The 20,458-nt window shown below is 38.5% G+C and overlaps 1 protein-coding gene across 2 annotated transcripts in view; it reads right to left on the minus strand.

The window, feature by feature from the left end:
- Nucleotides 1–15,382: 15,382 nt before the first annotated feature.
- LOC126272214 (protein O-mannosyltransferase 1) overlaps nucleotides 15,383–20,458 on the minus strand; it is a 147,086-nt gene continuing 142,010 nt past the window's right edge. For both annotated transcript variants that reach the window (XM_049974913.1, XM_049974911.1), the window contains 2 exons: nucleotides 17,437–17,630; nucleotides 15,383–16,202 (listed from right to left, as the gene is read on the minus strand). In XM_049974913.1, the coding sequence (XP_049830870.1) occupies nucleotides 17,444–17,630 (187 nt within the window). In that variant the 3' untranslated portion in view covers nucleotides 15,383–16,202; nucleotides 17,437–17,443. The remainder of the gene's footprint in view (nucleotides 16,203–17,436; nucleotides 17,631–20,458) is intronic.

Below are 20,458 nucleotides of genomic sequence, written 5' to 3' on the forward strand. Positions count from 1 at the left end.
TGGTTGGAGCAATTGGTAGCATAAAAGTGATTCACTATAGAGATCAGAAGAGGAAGTGGATATCTTTGATGAGTCCCGCATGACTGAACTTGTGGCCTGGAACTGAAGGACATGGCAAAATGATCTCACCTGTACTGGAGCCAAATTCCTATTCTGTGCACCTACTGCCTCTCCCCAACAGCTGTCATCTATCCTTCACCAACTCTTTCCTTGTTTCCCTCCTTCTCTCCTCTCTTGCCCACTCCACCTGACACAAACCCTCACCGCAGTCGAGCAGCGGTGCTGGCAGTGGATTGAGCCAGCACAGTGTGGCTACACAGGTTTGTGTGCATATGTATGTATGTATGTGTTTATATGTACTGTTGTTGTTGTGGTCTTCAGTCCTGAGACTGGTTTGATGCAGCTCTCCATGCTACTCTATCCTGTGCAAGCTTCTTCATCTCCCAGTACCTACTGCAACCTACATCCTTCTGAATCTGCTTAGTGTACTCATCTCTCGGTCTCCCTCTACGATTTTTACCCTCCACACTGCCCTCCAATACTAAATTGGTGATTCCTTGATGCCTCAGAACATGTCCTACCAACCGATTCCTTCTTCTGGTCAAGTTGTGCCACAAACTTCTCTTCTCCCCAATCCTATTCAATACTTCCTCATTAGTTATGTGATCTACCCATCTAATCTTCAGCATTGTTCTGTAACACCACATTTCGAAAGCTTCTATTCTCTTCTTGTCCAAACTATTTATCGTCCATGTTTCACTTCCATACATGGCTACACTCCATACAAAAACTTTCAGAAAAGACTTCCTGACACTTAAATCTATACTCGATGTTAACCAATTTCTCTTCTTCAGAAAAGCTTTCCTTGCCATTGCCAGTCTACATTTTATATCCTCTCTGCTTCGACCATCATCAGTTATTTTGATCCTCAAATAGCAATACTCCTTTACTACTTTAAGTGTCTCATTTCCTAATCTAATTCCCTCAGCATCACCCGACTTAATTCGACTACATTCCATTATCCTCGTTTTGCTTTTGTTGATGTTCATCTTATATACTCTCAAGACACTGTCCATTCCATTCAACTGCTCTTCCAAGTCCCTTGCTGTCTCTGACAGAATTACAATGTCATCGGCGAACCTCAAAGTTTTTATTTCTTCTCCATGGATTTTAATACCTACTCCGAATTTTTCTTTTGTTTCCTTTACTGCTTGCTCAATATACAGATTGAATAACATCGGGGAGAGGCTACAACCCTGTCTCACTCCCTTCCCAACCACTGCTTCCCTTTCATGTCCCTCGACTCTTATAACTGCCATCTGGTTTCTGTACAAATTGTAAATAGCCTTTCGCTCTCTGTATTTTACCCCTGCCACCTTTAGAATTTGAAAGAAAGTATTCCAGTCAACATTGTCAAAAGCTTTCTCTAAGTCTACAAATGCTAGAAACATAGGTTTGCCTTTCCTTAATCTAGCTTCTAAGATAAGTTGTAAGGTCAGTATTGCCTCACGTGTTCCAACATTTCTATTCATTTCCGTAGAAATGAATATGTACTGTAGAAGTTGTAAAATGGGTTTGTTCAAAAACCAGCTAAATTCTTAGTCTTGTTTATCAGCCATTCAATAACTCTGCGCCACTATTATTTGGGGAATTGTTACCTTCAATCCTTAAATTGTGTATCTCAGAAATAAATTCTTTATTGTGTTGCAAGAATGTAGTAAGTGACGTTTTGATTGCAATATCAGTATGAAACAGTAAAATGACTTTCAACTACACTTCAGATATGTATTGTGTCATAAATGGAATTTTATCATAACCTGCAATGTTCCTTTCATCCATCCTCAGATCTTTCTTAGCATCAGGCTTGGTAGCACTTGCTGCCACTGCAAGAATCTACTCTCAGTGCCAAGGAGTGCATAAGACCAATTACACAACATAGTGCTGTGCAGATTTACTCATTGACTAAACACCACCATCCAACTTGGCTTTTAAATCTAATTTAAGGTCTCTGCCCACAGTGTGTGTGCACACTGACTAAATGGCAGCACTTGCATAGAGAACAAGAAATGATTCAGTCAGAAATTCAAACATGCTCACACATTTTTTTTATTTCTCTCTGTTTTCTGTACTACAAGAAATAACTTGGTTGACCACAAAAGATCATCTACTGCAAACTTCAGAAACACAGCAAAAGCACCACAAAGACCCCACAGGCCTTTCATCTTCTACTACTTCCTATAAGAGCTGCTGTTCAACTCGCTTGTTTTCACGAGCTCTGTACTGCTCCACAAAATTATATAATGTCTAGCACTTTCAGCCGATCTGACTCAGCAACAAAATTCAAGCAGTTTCACTGCTCATTTCCTGTGCTCCTTCCTGCCAGCTCTTTCGGAAGTTTCTTTCCTGTTCAGGATTATGGAAGGCCAGCCCATCACCTATAGAATGTGGTGAGAGGCAACTATACTTTTCATAATATTAAAACACACACACACACACACACACACACACAAACACACACACACACACACAAGCACAAGCACAAATCACACACACACACACACACACACACACACACACACGCACAAGCACAAGCACAAATCACGCTTACATCAATATTGCCTTTGACCATTGAGGCCGGACTTTAGCACCTGCGCCTAATGGGAGAAGTGATCTATGGGTGATGGGGATAAGGAGGAGGCTGGGGCTAGGAGGAGGAGGGATAGCAGGTTACGGGTGTGGTAAGGTGTAGAGCTGCTTGTGGGAGAATGTCCGCACATGGAGGGAACAAGAAAGGGCTGCTAGGTGCAGTTGAGAGGTTTGGACGAGGAGGGGTGCGAGGATGGGGAGCAGAAAAAGGCAAAGCAGAGAAGGGGTAAAACATTAGTGGGTGCGTTGGTAGAATAGAAGGCTGTGTAGTGCTGGAGTGGGAACAGGAAAGGAGGTGGTGAGTGAAGGACAGCGACTAGTGACGTTTCCCGAGGCCAGGGGCGAGTTACGGGATCATAGGATATATTGTAAGGAGGGCTCCCATCTGTGCAACTCAGATAAACTGGAGTTGGTAGGAACAGATCCAGATGGCACAGACTGTGACGCAGTCACTGAAGTGAAGCACACTGTGTCAGGCAGCGTGTTCAGCAACTGGGTGGTCCAGCTGTCTCTTAATCACAGTTTGTCAGTAGCCACTCAAGCGGACAGACAGCTTGTTAGTCGTCATGTGCATGTAGAAAGCATCACGACTGCTTTCACAAGTAACCCTTTCTATGGCAGAAATGAGAGCCATGAGGCAAGGGATTGGGAGCAGGAATGGAGTAGGGATGGACAAGGATACTGCTATGTTCAATGAGCAGCGAAATACCACTGTGGGAGGGTAGGAATGATAGTTTCCACGCCACAAGCACATTCCTAAAATTTAAATCTCCTGCTCACCAGGGAATATTAGTTGACGCACATGCACATGTGTGTTAAGTAGTCATATTTTTTCTCAATACTATTAGCAAAGGTAAGAAATAGTTCGATAAAGTGATGTTAATTTGACCTTATATGTTTTATTTTTGAATCATGATTATTCTGTAACGTGGTTAAAAATAGCGTTAGGTATGCCCAAACCAGCATGATTCCATTACTTTATTAATACATTCTTCTCAAAAGATATTAATGCACATTTTTTTCCTGTTCAGAAACAAAAACCACGCATTTTTGAAACTTTCCAGGCATGTTTTATGAACTTAAACTTTTAAACTTCTGTGAGTCAAGTGATCAACTACCGTATTACTGAATTTCTGTTAACTTTTTCACACTGTGTATGTGCATATAACATTCTATTATTTTCACACAGATAACTGAATGCAGTTAGGTTTAGTCCATTACATTAAATGCAAAGTGACTTCTAATGTGATTCCTACCCTGTCGTTAACAGATGCTGCTTTGCAATATTTTGATAATCAGCAAAGAAAGTGATTTGGAAGAAAGTGACTACACGGGGCTCAGTATCGATCTCTGGCAAAAGAAAAAGAGAAGAAAAAGCTTTGAAGACAGTACCACACCTTGAAGTTTTCATAAAATCCTCAAAGACTTCAGGCAGAGAAGAAATATACATCAAGAGCGAAAATTTAGAAGACCAGGAAGAAACACTTACCCAAAATAAAACCAAAGACGAAGAAAAAACACTTCCATCAAACAAAAGTGCAAATGGAATAGCCGTTGTTGCTGAGGAACATTTCACCCAATGCTGATCCTATTTTTTGGGGGGGAGTGGGGAGGGGGGAGTGGGGAGGGGGCAGGAAGGGGGGAGGGGAGAATTGATGAAACTTGGGACAACATCAGAACATCACAATGAACAGGACACAACAAAATAAAGAAAGTGATTTTTCAAAATTAAAACACCCCTTTAAAGATGGTGCCATAAGAAGAAAGACTTGATGGGACCTTACAGTTCATCAAACTGTAAGCATCTAGAATTCATTGCAGCTCATGAAAATAGTTCGAGGCACTGAGACTGGATTTTCAGTTTTAAAAACAGAATCTCAGCTCTGACCAGGACAGATGGAAAGTTGTTCACACGACTTGAAAATGAAGTGTAACGTGTTGCAAAAAGTTATTGCTGTTGGAAAGAAACTTTTTTTCTTGAGGACTATGTTAACAAGGTGATGATGAAACACTTGGAAATTTTTCTAATGGTATCTTTCTAACGAGCATGGAACTTACTGTTGAATCTGATCCATTTCTTGCTAGCCACAAATTACAGTATAAGGCTTCTGGAAAGGGAAAAAAACATCATATTTGTCTTCTGCAACATATGAGGAAGTAATAAAAATCAAGAGGAAAAGAATAGTTGAAAAAATAGTCACACATTATTGCAGAAAAGGAAGAGAAGGAAAAAAAAAAGGTAATATGGTCTGGGGGAAAGGAATGAAAGAGGAAGCCATCTACTAGGAATTTTGCACAGAGCATAATCGTTAACACTTGGTTAAGAATCATAAAAGAAGGCTGTATACGTGGAAGAGATCTGGAGACACCGGAAGGTTTCAGACTGATTATATAATGTTTAGACAGAGATTTAGGAACCACATTTTAAATTGTAAGATATTTCCAGGGGCAGATGTGGAAACTGGCCACAATTTATTTGTTATGAAGTGTAGATTAAAACTGAAGAAATTGGGAAAAGGTAGGAAAGTGAGGAGATGGGACCTGGATGAGTTGAAAGAACCAGAGGGTGTTGAGAGTTTCAGATGGAACATTAGGCAACAGTTGACTACAATAGGGGATAGGAATACAATAGAAGACAAATGTATAGCTTTAAGAGACTGAGCAGTGAAGGCCTAGTAGAAATCCGTGGATAACACAAGAGATATTGAATTTAACTGACAAAAGGAGCAAATTTAAAGATGCAGCAAATGAATCAGGTGAAAGGGAATGCAAACATTTAAAAAAATGAGATTGACAGGAATTGCAAAATTGCTAAGCAGGAATGGCTAGAGGACAAATGTAACGATTTAGAAGCATATTTCACTAGCGGAAAGATAGATTTCACCTACAGGAAAATTAAAGACGTCTTTGCGGAAAAGAGAAACTACTGTATGAATATCAAGAGCTCGGATGGTAAACCAATCCTGGTGGAGGTAGTTTATGGAGGGTCTATAAATGGGAGATGAACTTGAAAGCAATATTATAGAAAGGGAAGTGGACACAGATGAAGATAAGATGGGAGATATGATACTGCAAGAATAATTTGACAAAGCTCTGGAAGAACTAAATCGAAACAAGGCCGGGGGGAGGGGGGGGGGGGGGCGGTAGGCAATATTCCATCAGAAATACTGATAACCTTGGGAGAGCCAGCCATGTCAAAACTCTTCCAACTGGTGTGCAAGATGTATGAGACAGGCAAAATACCCTCGGACTTGAAGAAGAATGCAGTTATTTCAATCTGAAAGAAAGAAGTTGGTGACAGGTGTGAAAATTACCAAACTACAAGTTTAATAAGTCATGGTTGCAAAATACTGACACGAATTCTTTACAGAAAATGGAAAAACTAGTAGAAGCTGACAATTCTGGAGAAATATAGTAAAACGTGAGGCAATACTGACCCTAAGACGTATCTTATAAGATAGGTAAAGCAAAGGCAAACATTTGTGGACTTAGAGAAATCTTTTGACAACATTGACCGGAATAGTCTCTTTGAAATTCTGAAGGTACCAGGGATAAATACAGGGAGCAAAAGGCTATTTACAACTTGTACACAAACCACACGGCAGTTATATGAGTTGAGGGGCATGAAAGGGAGGTGGTGGTTGAAAAGGGAGTGAGGCAACATTGCAGCCTACCCCCGATGTTATCCAATATGTACATTCAATAAGCAGTAAAAGAAATCAAAGAAAAATTTGGAATAGAAAATAAAGTGCAGGGAGAAGAAATAAAAACTTTGAGATTTGCCAATGACACTGTAATTCTGTCAGAGACAGTAAAGGACTTGGAAGAGCAGTTGAACGGAGTGGGCATTGCTTTGATGATACCTGAAGTAGAGAGGATATAAGATTAGATGCGCCAAACATGTAACTAATGAGAAAGTAATAAGTAAAATTGGGGAGACAGGAGATTTGTGGCACAACTTGACCAAAATAAGGGATTAGTTGATAGAACGCATTCTGAGGTATCAACGGATCACCAATTTAGTACTGGACAGAAGTGTGGGAGGTAAAAATTGTAAAGGGAGACAAAGAGATGAATACAGAAAGCAGATTCAGAAAGGTGTAGGCTGCAGCAGCTCTTCAGAGATGAAAAGGCGTGCACATGAATGATTGGCATGGAGGGCTGCATCTCACCAGTCTTTGGACTGAAGACCACAACAACAACAAATGTATTCTGTTATTGTTGACTCAAGTCTTGACATTTCACACCATGCTGTGTCTTGCATTATGTCAATAAGCTGGGATTACGAGAAGAGTGATTTGGCCTCCAGGGCATGGAGGCCAGGACCTGGCAGGTGCAATACTCGTTTACTGAGAGACAGGAACTGTAGAAGACAGAGTTACAACAATGCACCAACGCCTGCAAGCTACAATTAAAGTTTTCTCTCCTTCTGCTTAGTATATGCCTCGCTCAGCATGTACACTGAATTTAATGGGTTCAAGTGCAGCAAAATTTTGTAACCATGCAACTTCTTTTCTTGACTTTTGCAAGAAATATTAAAAATTTTCAGCAGGGCTAGTCAATGATGGAATCATTTAAGCATTTTTTAAAATAAAGACAACATGACTGTTAAATCCCTCTCTATAACACAATGATCTACTCGAGAAGCAGCATGAACAAAGTTGGGAAGGCAATTGTGAGAGCACTGTGGTCAAACAGTGGGAATGAAAGTGAAAAGCCTTGGTTGAAATTTGAAACTAGACACATAATGAAGAAATTGTGTAATTTTGAGACATATTTTATGACTAATTTGTGATCCAATTCCTGAAAGTTTCAATATTGTTAATAAACAATTACAAACAGTAACATGGGCACAGCTTTTTTGTGAAGTGACAGTTTTCCTTAGTTAGTTTTTTGGAAGAAATGAAGATGAGGTACAGTAGATTCTCGATTATCCAACCTAAACTGGCCGCGGCAAGGCTGGATAAGCGGGAAGTCGGATAACATGGAAAATAATACAAAAAACACAAAAATTAAACTAATGTATGCCAAATGAGTTAAACATTTAATACAATACAAGTCAAATTAGACTGAATAGATATTTACTGAGTGAAGAAGTTAGTAATTGTCTTTTGTTTGCCGTTTATTTGCTGCTAAATCACGTAGTCTCTTAAGAAGTAAAACCTCGATAAACAATGTTTCCACCAGTTGCTCTACATATTTTAAAGCAGTTTCTAAGGCCCTGTGTCCTTCGTTGTGAGAAATCTTGGGCGCACTTTCCTCCACTACATCCCCTTCTTCGTCTTCTTCTTTCTCGTTTACCATGTTGACTATTTCTTCATCTGTCACTTAAAATTCTTCGTCTTGGACAAACCACTCATTTATTTCATCTTCTGTGGCGTCATCACATCCTGGAACTTTTTGTAACAGTGAAAGCAGGGTAGTATTTTCTGGTTCGGTCTGCTGCTATAGATTTTCATCATCTGGAGAATTTTCTTGATTTTCCTGTTTGCAGTTGTATTTGCTCTAAACCTCTCCCAAGATTGGGACACGTCATAATCTACGTCTTTCAAATTAATACGGCGCACCTGCTCTAGCATGTCTTCTCCCTTGTCCATAGCATTAATTAAAGAGGAAAGCAAGTTTCTGCGGTAGTTTCTCTTCAGTGTCTCTAAGGTCCCTTGGCCCATAGGCTGACATAAGGATGTGACATCTGGAGGCAAAAACATGGCCTTTATATCTTGATCTTGAAGTTCATCTTCATTAGGATGACAAGTGGCATTGTCTAGTAGCAACAGTGCTTTGCGGGGCAAGTTGTTGGCTTTCAAAAACTTTTCAGTTTGTGGCACGAACTCGTTAAAAACCATTCTTTAAAAATGTCTGAGCTCATCCAAGCATTTTTTGGTTGTAATATTTCACCACTAAAGCATTTTTAGATAAATTTTTAAATTCTCTTGGCTTTTTTTTTTTTTTTTTTGGCTTACCTATCATAGACAGTTTCATTTTCAAATCTGCTGTGGCATTACTGCATGCACGAATTGTCACTCTTTCTTTGCTACGTTTGTAGCCTGGCATTGCCTTTTTGGCCTTTGACACTAACGTTTTTTCCGGTAACATTTTGTAATTTTGTTTTTGGTTGCAATATTTCACCAATAAAGCATTTTTAGGTACATTTTTAAATTCTCTTGGTTTTTTTTTGTTTACCTATCAGACAGTTTCATTTTCAAATTTGCTGTGGCGTTACTGCATGCAAGAACTGTCCCTCTTTCTTTACTACATTTGTAGCCTGGCGCTGCGTTTTTGGCCTTTGATGCTAATGTTTTTTCCAGTAACATTTTGTAATTGAGACCAGTCTCGTCGCACTTAAAAATTTGATTGACTGTTAAGTTTTCCTTGTCCAATGCCTTTGAAGTTTATTCCTAAACAACTCAACAGCTTCAAAATTTGCTGAAAGCTTTTCACCACAGACATTAAGTTGCTGAATTCTGTATCTTTTCGTCCATCTATCGAGCCAGCCAACACTTGCTGTGAAATCAGGTTCACCTTCGTTTAGTTCGTTAAAAAACTTTAAGGCTTTTTCCTGCAAAATAGGGGTACACCTTTATCTCTATGTGGAGTTAACCATAGGAACAAAGCTTCACTTACCTTTTCATAGTCACATATTTTCATGGTTTTCCAATCTTCCAAAACAGCCAAGGTTGCTCGCTGAGACCACCACTTCTCAATTTCATTGCGGTTCCTTTTCCAGTCTCCAACTGTTGTTTTCCCGAAACTATAATCTTGTGCCACTTTTAATAAAGTTTCACTATTGTCTATTCTTTTTAAAGCTTTAAGTTTTTCTTCCATTGTAACGACCACCTTTTCCCATTTTGAAGCCATCACCACAAATTTTTGCAATAAACAAAGTGCAACACAACCACTCCACTACAGATCTAAGTTAGCACTGAGGAGTGAAGAGTAGCAGACAGCGACAATGAACTGCGTATCAACAAACAACACATTAGTCACTGACCTGTTGTCAGCTGGCGCACGGCCGGTGCGGTGAAAGGGTCAGATAACACAGAAGGTCGGATAACCGAAGATCGGTAAATGGAGAGTCTACTGTGTGAAGTTTTCAAGAACCTAAATTGGAAGAAAAAACTGAACCTCTTTGGAACATTAATAAAACTCGACAAAGTGAAGTGCAGGATAAGAAACACAATAAGAAAAACAAGAAAAATTATTTGATGAATTCAATTTAAGACACAGATATTCATCCTTTCCAATGATGAATTGAACAAGACAGTTTCTTCTTATAATGACTTCAGTGAACCATTTGACATGAAGAAACTAAGTCTGTTTGAAATCCAGAAAGCCTCTCCAGTCTTCAGCAAGTCTTCAGTTTAGATCCTGAAGATACATTTGTACTTGCGTGTTTACACATCAAATACTACATTTCTGATTTAAAGAATGAAAATGAGTCAAACTCTCTGCCAGAACTGTGCAATATGCTCGAAGACAGCAATTTACAGAATGTTTACCCAAATTTGAATGCAGTTCTTCAAATATATTTAAGTACTCCTACTTCCAATTGCTCAACAGAAAGGTCATTTTCCACTGTAAACCACATAAATAATTATTTAATCACAACACAAAAACAGCATTGTCTAAAAATGATGAAAATTTGGGTTTTCAGTTTATTGTGAAATAAAATACTACAGATCTTCCTCTTTAAAATGAAATATTAATCTTACCTGTAGCTCAGCTACAAGTATTGGAAATATTATTTTCGATAATGTGCTGTAGAGGGCATGTCGCGACATTGAATTTCCATGGATACATGTTCATTGAAAACATCGTTTTTCAAAACTTCCAGTCTTTCCAAAGACTTTATATTATGTTGGCAACACAATTTGATAGGCAATTGTTTTGTCTGCGTATTGTAGTCTTTGGATACTGTTGTTTACATTGAGAATTTGGTGGTTATTGCACGATTTGTGTTGTATTTCTCCTGCATAACTGGAACTTATCAAATGTGCCTCGATTTAGTAACAGAGTTTACAAGAGGAAGAAGCCTCCTCCGAGGTACACTAGTGGAACTGTGACAATTTCTCCGACCTTGTGAAATGATTCTGAAAATAGTGACGTTATTCATGAAGTGAAATCTACTCCTGTCTCTAGCACAAGCAAGAAGTTGCATGGATCAACTGAAAAATACTGCAGTTTATTGGAGAAGTGTAGTGAGGATAATGTGAATGAAATAATTACATTTCATTGCTCTCAAAGGTGATTGAGAGTTCAGTACTGAGTAAGGAATGTTGCAAATTGAGTATGTCAAGCGACACATAGGACTTGCAGCAGAAATCTGTCTCCATTGTATTAGTTGTCATTACAGTGTTTCATTATGGAACTCAGAATATGAAACTGATAGTGAGAAAAGCAAGTACTATGGTGTAAATATTAGATGTGTTTTTGCTCTAAGTTCAATCGGTAAGGGATACTCTGCTGGTCAAACGTTTTGTGGTGTAATGAACCTACCACCACCACCACCACCACCACCACCACCAACAAAATTCTCAAAATATAACTTGGTTGTTGGATCCTGTGTTGAAGATATTGCCCAAGAAACCATGGAAGAAGCAATGGAGGAGGCTGTGGGGGTGAATGATGAAATTCCAGATGTTCAGAATCCTCGGGACCTGACTGTCGCACTAGATGGTACGTGGCAGAAGCACGGGCATACTTCACATAATGGGGTAATAACGGCAACAAGTGCTGATACTACAAAAGTTATAGATGTTGTAACTAAATCCAAGCACTGTAGGTGTCCTAAAAGAGTGACGGATGAGCATGAAAACTGTCGAAGGAATTACAGTGGGTCTAGTGGGACCATGGAAGTTTCCGGTTTGAAAGACATTTTCAGTCGCTCTCTTCTGTGGTACAAGGTCAGATACCTACAGTTCCTGGGTGATGGTGATTCAAAGTCTTTTGCTGCTCTGTCTGAGCTGAAACCTTATGGAAATGATGTTACCATTACTAAACAGGAGTGCACAGGTCACGTTCAGAAACATATGGGAACAAGGCTGCGTTGACTGAAGACCACAATGAAAGGCCAAGTACTCAGTGATGGAAAACCTTTAGGTGGAGCTAAAAGATTGACAGACGAGGTAATTAACAGATTGCAGAGAGACTATGGACTGGCAATAAGACAAAATACTCACAGTGTCGATGCAATGGAAAAGGCTGTAATGGTACTTGACTACCACACCTTATTGACTGACGAGGAACCACTACAAGGACTATGCCCACAGGGACCCAATTCCTGGTGCAAGTACAACAAATATCAGGGATCTGAACGTGTATACAAGCATCATCACAGTCTACCAGAATCTGTCATGAAGGCTATAAAACCAATTTTCAGAGATCTTTCTGCAACTGAACTTTTGAAAAAATGTCTCCATGGACGTACACAAAATCAAAATGAGAGTGTGAATAATGTAATTTGGACCAGAATCCCAAAAAAATGTGTTGTGGAAATTCATACTCTTCATTTTGGAGTATATGATGCCATTGCAACGTACAACAAAGGTAACATTATAAAGTGCAATGTGGTGCAGAAGTTGGGTGTGATGCCCGGAAAGTACATGGTGAGAGCAATGATGTCGATAGACAATGAGAGGAAACGGGATGCTGAATGGAAAGAAAAGGAGTGCGAGAGGCAAGCCAGACAAAGAATGAAAGGTGTGAAAAGAAGGCTAGATGGGGAGCTGTCCAGTGACAGTGAAAACCCCTCTTATGGTGCTGGACTCCACTAAAATGTTAGTGAAACTTTGAAACTCGTTTTCCACAAGTTCACTTTTTTGCTATATAAGGAGCATTTTCTGCTAAACCATTAGAGATAAAGACTTAAAATTTTCAAGGAATGTAAACAGTGCCAATATACATCTCGTACCATAGCCTTTTTTTGATACATAATTGATAACAGATTTTACTTCAAAGAGACTATGCCCAAAAATGTGTCAATTATTTTCAATAACAATATAATTAATATCTTCCCAAAAAAAACCAATAAATTAAAATCCGTATGGTACAGGGTATTAAATATATGTAATATTATACTGTAAAAGTTTCATCATTCTGGTGTTAATAGTTCATAAGAAAATGTTCCTTGCATTTAACATTGGAGGTATAGGACATTCTGGGTCTCCTTAAGCTATCTTGGTGTCCTTGCTACTGAATCAGACTTGACAGTGAATTGCATTATAAAGAAATCAAAAACGTTTTTCAAACGATAGGGCAAGGGAAAAAAAAACTTTGTTATTTAAGTAATCAGAGTCCCCCCCCCAATACCTTTCTACATGTAATGTAACTTGTTTAGATTTAATTTTAATAAAAGCACAATTACAGTGTTTACATTTATGTGTATTGTTTTGTCACTTTATTAAGTTGTTCTATTCGTAACTTTTATAAGCACAGTTTTAGGTTTGTAATTCATATTATTCTGACAAAAAACATGCCCACATGTTAAGAAAACTTCAATAAATATCTGTATTTCAAGCCTGGGGGTGGGGGAGGGGGGTGGGTGGGAGGGGGGGGGGGGGGAAGTGGCAGTGGTGGCAGCAGTGATTTCTTTGCCCACAGGTGTCAGCAGGAGCCCTAAATATGAGCCTGACTACGAGCAGTCATTCGAAGGACATGTAACATAAATAATTTTCTTGAGAGGGTTGCACTGTTCATCATCATCATCATCATCATCATCATCTTCATCTTCATCATTTAAGACTGATTATGCCTTTCAGCGTTCAGGCCGGAGCATAGCCCCCCTTATAAAATTCCTCCATGATCCCCTATTCAGTGCTAACATTGGTGCCTCTTCTGATGTTAAACCTATTACTTCAAAATCATTCTTAACCGAATCCAGGTACCCTCTCCTTGGTCTGCCCCGGCTCCTCCTACCCTCTACTGCTGAACCCACGAGTCTTGGGTAACTTTGCTTCTCCCATGTGTGTAACATGACCCCACCATCTAAGCCTGTTCGCCCTGACTGCTACATCTATAGAGTTCATTCCCAGTTTTTCTTTGATTTCCTCATTACGGACACCCTCCTGCCATAGTTCCCAACTACTAGTACCTGCAATCATCCCAGCTACTTTCATATCCGTAACCTCAACCTTGTTGATAAGGTAACCTGAATCCACCCAGCTTTCGATCCCATACAACAAAGTTGGTCGAAAGATTGAACGGTGCACAGATAACTTGGTCGTGGTACTGACTTCCTTCTTGCAGAAGAGAGTAGATCGTAGCTGAGTGCTCATTGCATTAGCTTTGCTACACCTCGCTTCCAGTTCTTTCACTATGTTGCCATACTGTGAGAATATGCATCCTAAGTATTTGAAACCGTCCACGTGTTCTAACTTTGTTCCTCCCATTTGGCACGCAATCCGTTTATATTTCTTTCTCACTGACATTACTTTCGTTTTGGAAATGCTAATCTTCATATCATAGTCCTTACATTTCTGATCTAGCTCTTAAATATTACTTTGCAAACTTTCAATCGAATCTGCCATCACAACTGAGTCATCCGCATATGCAAGAATGCTTATTTTGTGTTCACATATCTTGATCTCACCCAGCCAGTCTATTGTTTTCAACATATGATCCATAAATAATATGAACAACAGTGGAGACAGGTTGCAGCCTTGTCTTACCCCTGAAACTAATCTGAACCATGAACTCAATTTACCGTCAACTCTAACTGCTGCCTGACTATCCATGTAAAGACCTTTAATTGCTTGCAAAAGTTTGCCTCCTATTCCATAATCTCGTAGAACAGACAATAAATTTCTCCTAGGAACCCGGTCATATGCCTTTTATAGATCTATAATGCTTAGATACAATTCCCTGTTCCACTCATAACACTTCTCCATTATTTGCCGTAAGCTGAAGATCTGGTCCTGACAACCTCTAAGAGGCCGAAACCCACACTGATTTTCATCCAACTGGTTCTCAACTAATACTCGTACTTTCTTTTCAACAATACCTGAGAAGATTTTACCCACAATGCCGATTAAAGAGATACCTCTGTACTTGTTACAATCTTTTCTGTTTCCGTGTTTAAAGATTGGTGTGATTACTGCTTTTGTCCAGTCTGATGGAACCTGTCTCGACTCCCAGGCCATTTCAATTATCCTGTGTAGCCATTTAAGACCTGACATTCCACTGTATTTGATGAGTTCCGACTTAATTTCATCCACCCCAGGTGCTTTATTGCACTGCAACCTGTTCATCTTGTTTTTTAACACATGTTTACAAGCAGATGTATTATACCTAATATGAAAAGGGAGTGAGAGGTGCCCCACACGTTGCACTCATTCCTATTCTTAATGCAGTGGTCACTTTGAGACCGAGATAATAGGTTAATGCCAACCTTGTGAACCAGAAAATAAATTCAAGGTTCCATTCTTAATTACACATAACATTCCACTGTAATAACTAAGAATGACTGCTGAAGCATGTCTAAATTTTATTGTTTTAAGAGACTTGGCACTACCAAGAACCCCTGGTTTGCCAAAAATGGCTAACCTGACAGGGGATGTGTGTGTGTACATTAATGAATACCAGGAGTGCAGCAGAAAATGGAGGTTTTGCTACCACTATGTATCCTACTTTGGCTGTATACGTGTTTACTAATCTGTCTCCCGCACTGGATACATACAAACGAAAACAAATACTTATTATCTGTACCCATTTAGATTAAAAGAATGATACACAGTCACGATTCAAAAGTAAATCTCTTTATTTGCTGACAACATTGAATATAAAACTTTAAATATAAAAATAAAATATATAATATATATATATATATAACTTAATAAATAAATTAATTTTCACTAATGACATTCGGTCCCTTTGTTACTGCATAAATAAAATTACACAGATTTACTCTGATTCTGTCACTGTGCTACAAACATTCTACATCAAATATAGTCAAGAAATACGCAGTCTTCGTGTACAGTTCTGTATCATAACATCTCAGAACTCAAAAATTCTAAAAATAAAGGTATAAAATGAAACATTACATTTAAGAAATATATTACAGTATCATTAACATAGCAGCAGAATCAATTAAGAGTTGCCATTTTCTCTAAGGAAAAAGATATAAAATTTCGTATAAATATTTTACAAAGTCTCAAAATATTAAAATATATTGTCTTACACAAATTTCAGGAGCAGTTGCTCCTGATGACACAGTTAAGTAGTTTTGGAAGCACTCAGTAAGCTGAGCTGCTCTGAACATTCATTCAATACGTGATGCAGGTCAACTATCATTTTTATATGCAAACTTGCTTGCAAATGACAGACTTATGAATTAGGCCTTACTGGTTTCATGTCACTGAAATACTAAGTACAACTCGTGACTTTGTCAAGTCTGCCTTTCTTACTAGGAAGAGTATCTGAAGCCATAATAAATATATGTGTAGGTAAAAAGATAGGGCCTCGTAAAATAAAAAGGAGCAGAGTTCAGTTTCAGAATTGCATGAAAGCCAATACTTCATATTCTGTTAAAATGTTCCACACTTCAAGTATTTTCTTCGTGTCTGCAAAACATACAAGAAAAATGTGTTACAAATGAAGGTTCTCATCAAAAAGATGCACATCTATGAGTGGAATGCCCAATCTGGTGGCAAAATAGTGTAAATGATAAAAATAAAAATCACTGAACTTCAACGTTAGCAACAAAGGATGTTAACAATGAAAAAATGCAGGTATTTCTAAATTTCAGTAACACACCGAGGGGGACAGTAGTGGGAAGCAAGTAGGTATCATTTTCAAGGATAACTCATTTTTTGAAACTTTCTGTTTCCATGCCAGAGGAATAAACACACAAATTAATAATCCCCCTTGCCTGTTGGATGATGGAGTAGTGACAATATACTGTGACACCAAATTATTACATTTGAATCCAGCTTGCTACGGTGGTAACAATGTAGTCTTAACCAGCACTGTGGTAATTTAATATAATGTGACTCAAACTGGAAGAATAGATGCTGACTGTACAATACAAGACACGAAAACTCCACATTTTCATTTGTTCCTTAGCATTGCAAATTGTTATTACATTAACTGGTTAAAAATCTAGTAATCGCCAGAATCACAGTAAATTACTTTCTCTGAGCACAAGTAAAAAATGGAATTAATTATCTGACACACTTGTTTCGCAAGTACTTTTTGAGACACGAGTTTCAATTCAAAATGCTACCTACTTGTTCCCTACTGTAAGCCCACACAAGTGTGTAATGGGAATTTATAAACATGCTATGCACACTAAAGAATTCTAACAGAAATAGTGTAATAAAGGAAGTATCAAAGTATTTCAAATATTACAAATGCACAATTCTTCAAATCTTAAAGTTTGGGGAATGTGAGAGCTATTCAATCATTCTGCCTTGTAAAAAAAAGTCATTTTAACTTATGTGATTTTGCTTTTTTTCTCCAGTGTTTTTTACATCCTCATCAGCAATTACATCTCAGACACACTTGGCATACTATTCATAGTTTGGAAATAAAAATTACGATAAAAGCTCTTTCCATTAGTTAAAAGAAAACCCAAACAAAAATGGATTATACTACAGTGAGACTGCAAAGAGTGTCTTGGCAATTATTCAAGGCATGCTTTTACAATTAATCTTTCCCCCTTTTAATACCTTCACTTATAGCAAAATTCTAACTGTGCTTCCAATGATTCAAAAAGAGAACGCAAGAGCAAAATAGGCTACCTATACAGCAATATCTGTCTGTAATCCGTTTTAGACAAGTAGTGAACAAACTCACCTCATGGTTATTGCCTGTGAACTATGAAATCCCAGCTGTCTTTCCAACGTAGACTCAAAATGTCTGCTGTTGTAAGTGATGTTGTTCCATAACTTAGTACCGTAAACCGGCGGAAAACAATAAAAACTGCTAACAACCAAAATGCCGTGGACATCTTGAAGAAAAAGGATACTAGCTGCCAGTTTAAGACATCCCTGGAAGATAATTTTCAGAATGAATAATTTAATGAGAGGTGTTCCTGCAGCATCAAGCAGTGGAATACAGAAAGCATAATATAAATTCAAGAAACTGTCATAAGTTCTAAACAAATCAGATATACAGATTAATTTAAAAAACAAATATTTATGATAAACACAAAAGTAAAAATATTAAACAAAGGCTAGTGAATGGTTAAATGTTTCCACCACCTCAACTGTTTACAGCTGTTGAAAACAGAGGTAATACCCTAAATTTCACTGTATATCAACGCAAACAAATGAGCATTTTTGAGAATTTTCAGAAGTTACCATTGCCCCCTGCATAATCTACGAGCAATTTATAACAAATCACACTTGTGATTTAGGTACTGTAGCAGATTTTTTTAACATAATGTACTACACCTAGTTTTCCCTTGAAGAGTAGCAGCAGCCCTATATATTATCTGAATATATCGTAATTTAGCTCTGTTTTCTAGTTTGCTAACAACTATAACTAACATCAAAATGTTTTAGGAAACTAGTAATTTTTACCACCGGTTTTTGTGTTGCCTTAATAGAAATCTCATTTTGTTATCTGCTTCAATTCTTATAGGGAATTAGCAACTTTTTAACTCAACAGATTAAAAGTTAATCAGCAGGTTTACTTCAACATTATTTGGTCACTGCCTTGTAACACATTACACCAGCCAAAAAGCAGCCCCACTTTGAATACTGTTCCCAGAGCAGACATAGAATGAGTTGGTTGACGTTTGTAAGCAGCTGGAACTCCCCCCAACTACTGTCAAATGATTGGCAGCTGCTGTGAGTTGTGCGTTGGAAGAACTCCAGAGAGTCGTGTACCTGTGTTACCTACACCAGAGGTACCTCAAGTACTATCCTCTCCTATGGATCCTGTTTCCTCTGTAGAAAGTACGGGATATGTCATTATTTGCCTACTTGGCTGCAAGTGGAGTGTCAATGGTAGATCTACGCGTAATGTACATGGTTGATGGAGACAAAGGATGACTCAGGGTGTTGTGCTGATCACTATAACCAACAAGCTGAGGTGCTGTCTTTAAGTGAAACTGAGCCAGGAGACCTCACTTCATCTGTTTTCGGGAAACCTGTTTTGTCCAGTGTCAGGAGGGAGCAAACGTAAAAGAGTAGTTCTATTAATCATTAGCAGTTCAAACATATGGTGAATGATGTACCACTTAGGGAAATGCAGCAAGGGACAGGAAAGGTCACCAGGTGCACTCAAGTGTGTTTGCCTGGGGGCCTCATTCAGCATATTGAAGAGGCTATTCTGGCAGCCATTGAAGAAACAGGGTTCAACAAACTGCAGAATGTAGCACACAACACATCAGAGGCTGCTATTCAGTACCTGACTGTGTGGTATGCACACAAGGGCTTTTATTATATTAGGTGACCCTCCATCCAATCTAGATAAATTTAGTTGTAAGAAACCCAGAAGTATCACTGTAAGTTCAAAAGAAATGCTTCCCACAGGTGAATGTATTAAAATCCTAACAGTAAAACAACAAAGTGACAGAGTTTGAAGTGCTCATGAAAAGCTGTGAGGCTAAAATAATACTAGGTACACAAAGATGGCTGAAACCTGAAATTGACAGCAGTGAGGTTTTTGGGGAAAATTTAAATGCACATCAAAAGGATAGGCAAGTGGGAAATGAAAGTGGTGTATTTATCACAGTAGATAAGAAGCTAAAATCCACAGATATAGAAATTGAAGCTGCACCTGAGATTGTTTGGGCAAGACTCAGTATCAGGTGTGGGCATAAAACAAGTGGATCCTTCTTTTACCCACCAGACTCATCTCCTGATGCAGCCGATAACTTTAGGGAAAACCTCAGTTCACTTGTATGTAAGTTCCCCAATCATACTGTAATCACTGCTGGAGACTTTCATCATCCAATGATTAACTGGCAAAATTACAGTGTTGTTAGTGGTGGGCGTAATAAGACATCCTGTGAAACTTTACTAAACATCTTCTCCGAAAACTGTCTAGAACAGATAGTTAGGAACCCCACTCATGATGGAAATATATTCTATCTAATGGCAACAAATAGACCTGACGTCTTTCAAGATGTCCACATCGAAGCTGGTATCAGTGACCACGATGCATTTGGGCAACAATGCTTACCAAAGTACAATGGATAACTAAAACAAGCAGAAAGATATAATGTTCAGTAAACTAGATAAAACATCTGTAGTGCCATATCTCACTGAAGAACTTGAAACTTTCAGCACAGGTCAGGAGCATTTAGAGGAACTCTGGCTCAACCTTAGAAGAATAGTTGACCATGCACTGGACAGATATGTACCCAGCAGAACAGTTCATAATGGGAAGTAACCTCCAAGGTATACAGTCACTGTAAAGACACTGCAAAAGAAACAGAGATTACTGCATAATAACAAAACAATGTGTAGGGCTACTGATAGAGAGATGCTGAATGAAATGTGTTTGGCTGTCAAGACAGCAATTCAATGACTACAATAGCAGAATACTGTCAAATTGCACTTCACAAAGTCCAAAGAAATTATGTTGTATGTAAAGGCACCAAAGTGAGTGTCCAGTCCCTAGTGAATGAGACATGAACTGAAACTAAGGGTGGCAAAGCAAAAGCTGAAATGCTTAACTCACATTTTCAAATGTTACTTTACACACACACACACACACACACACACACACACACACACACACACACAAACCACCACAAAGGAGAATTGCCCCATTTCAATCCTCATAACACTGAAAAAATGAATGAAGTAAGTATTAGTGTCAGTGGTGTTGAGAAACTGCTGAAATCATTAGAATTGAAGAAAGC

The sequence above is a fragment of the Schistocerca gregaria genome, chromosome 5 (assembly GCF_023897955.1).
Source record: "Schistocerca gregaria isolate iqSchGreg1 chromosome 5, iqSchGreg1.2, whole genome shotgun sequence".
NCBI lineage: Eukaryota > Metazoa > Arthropoda > Insecta > Orthoptera > Acrididae > Schistocerca > Schistocerca gregaria.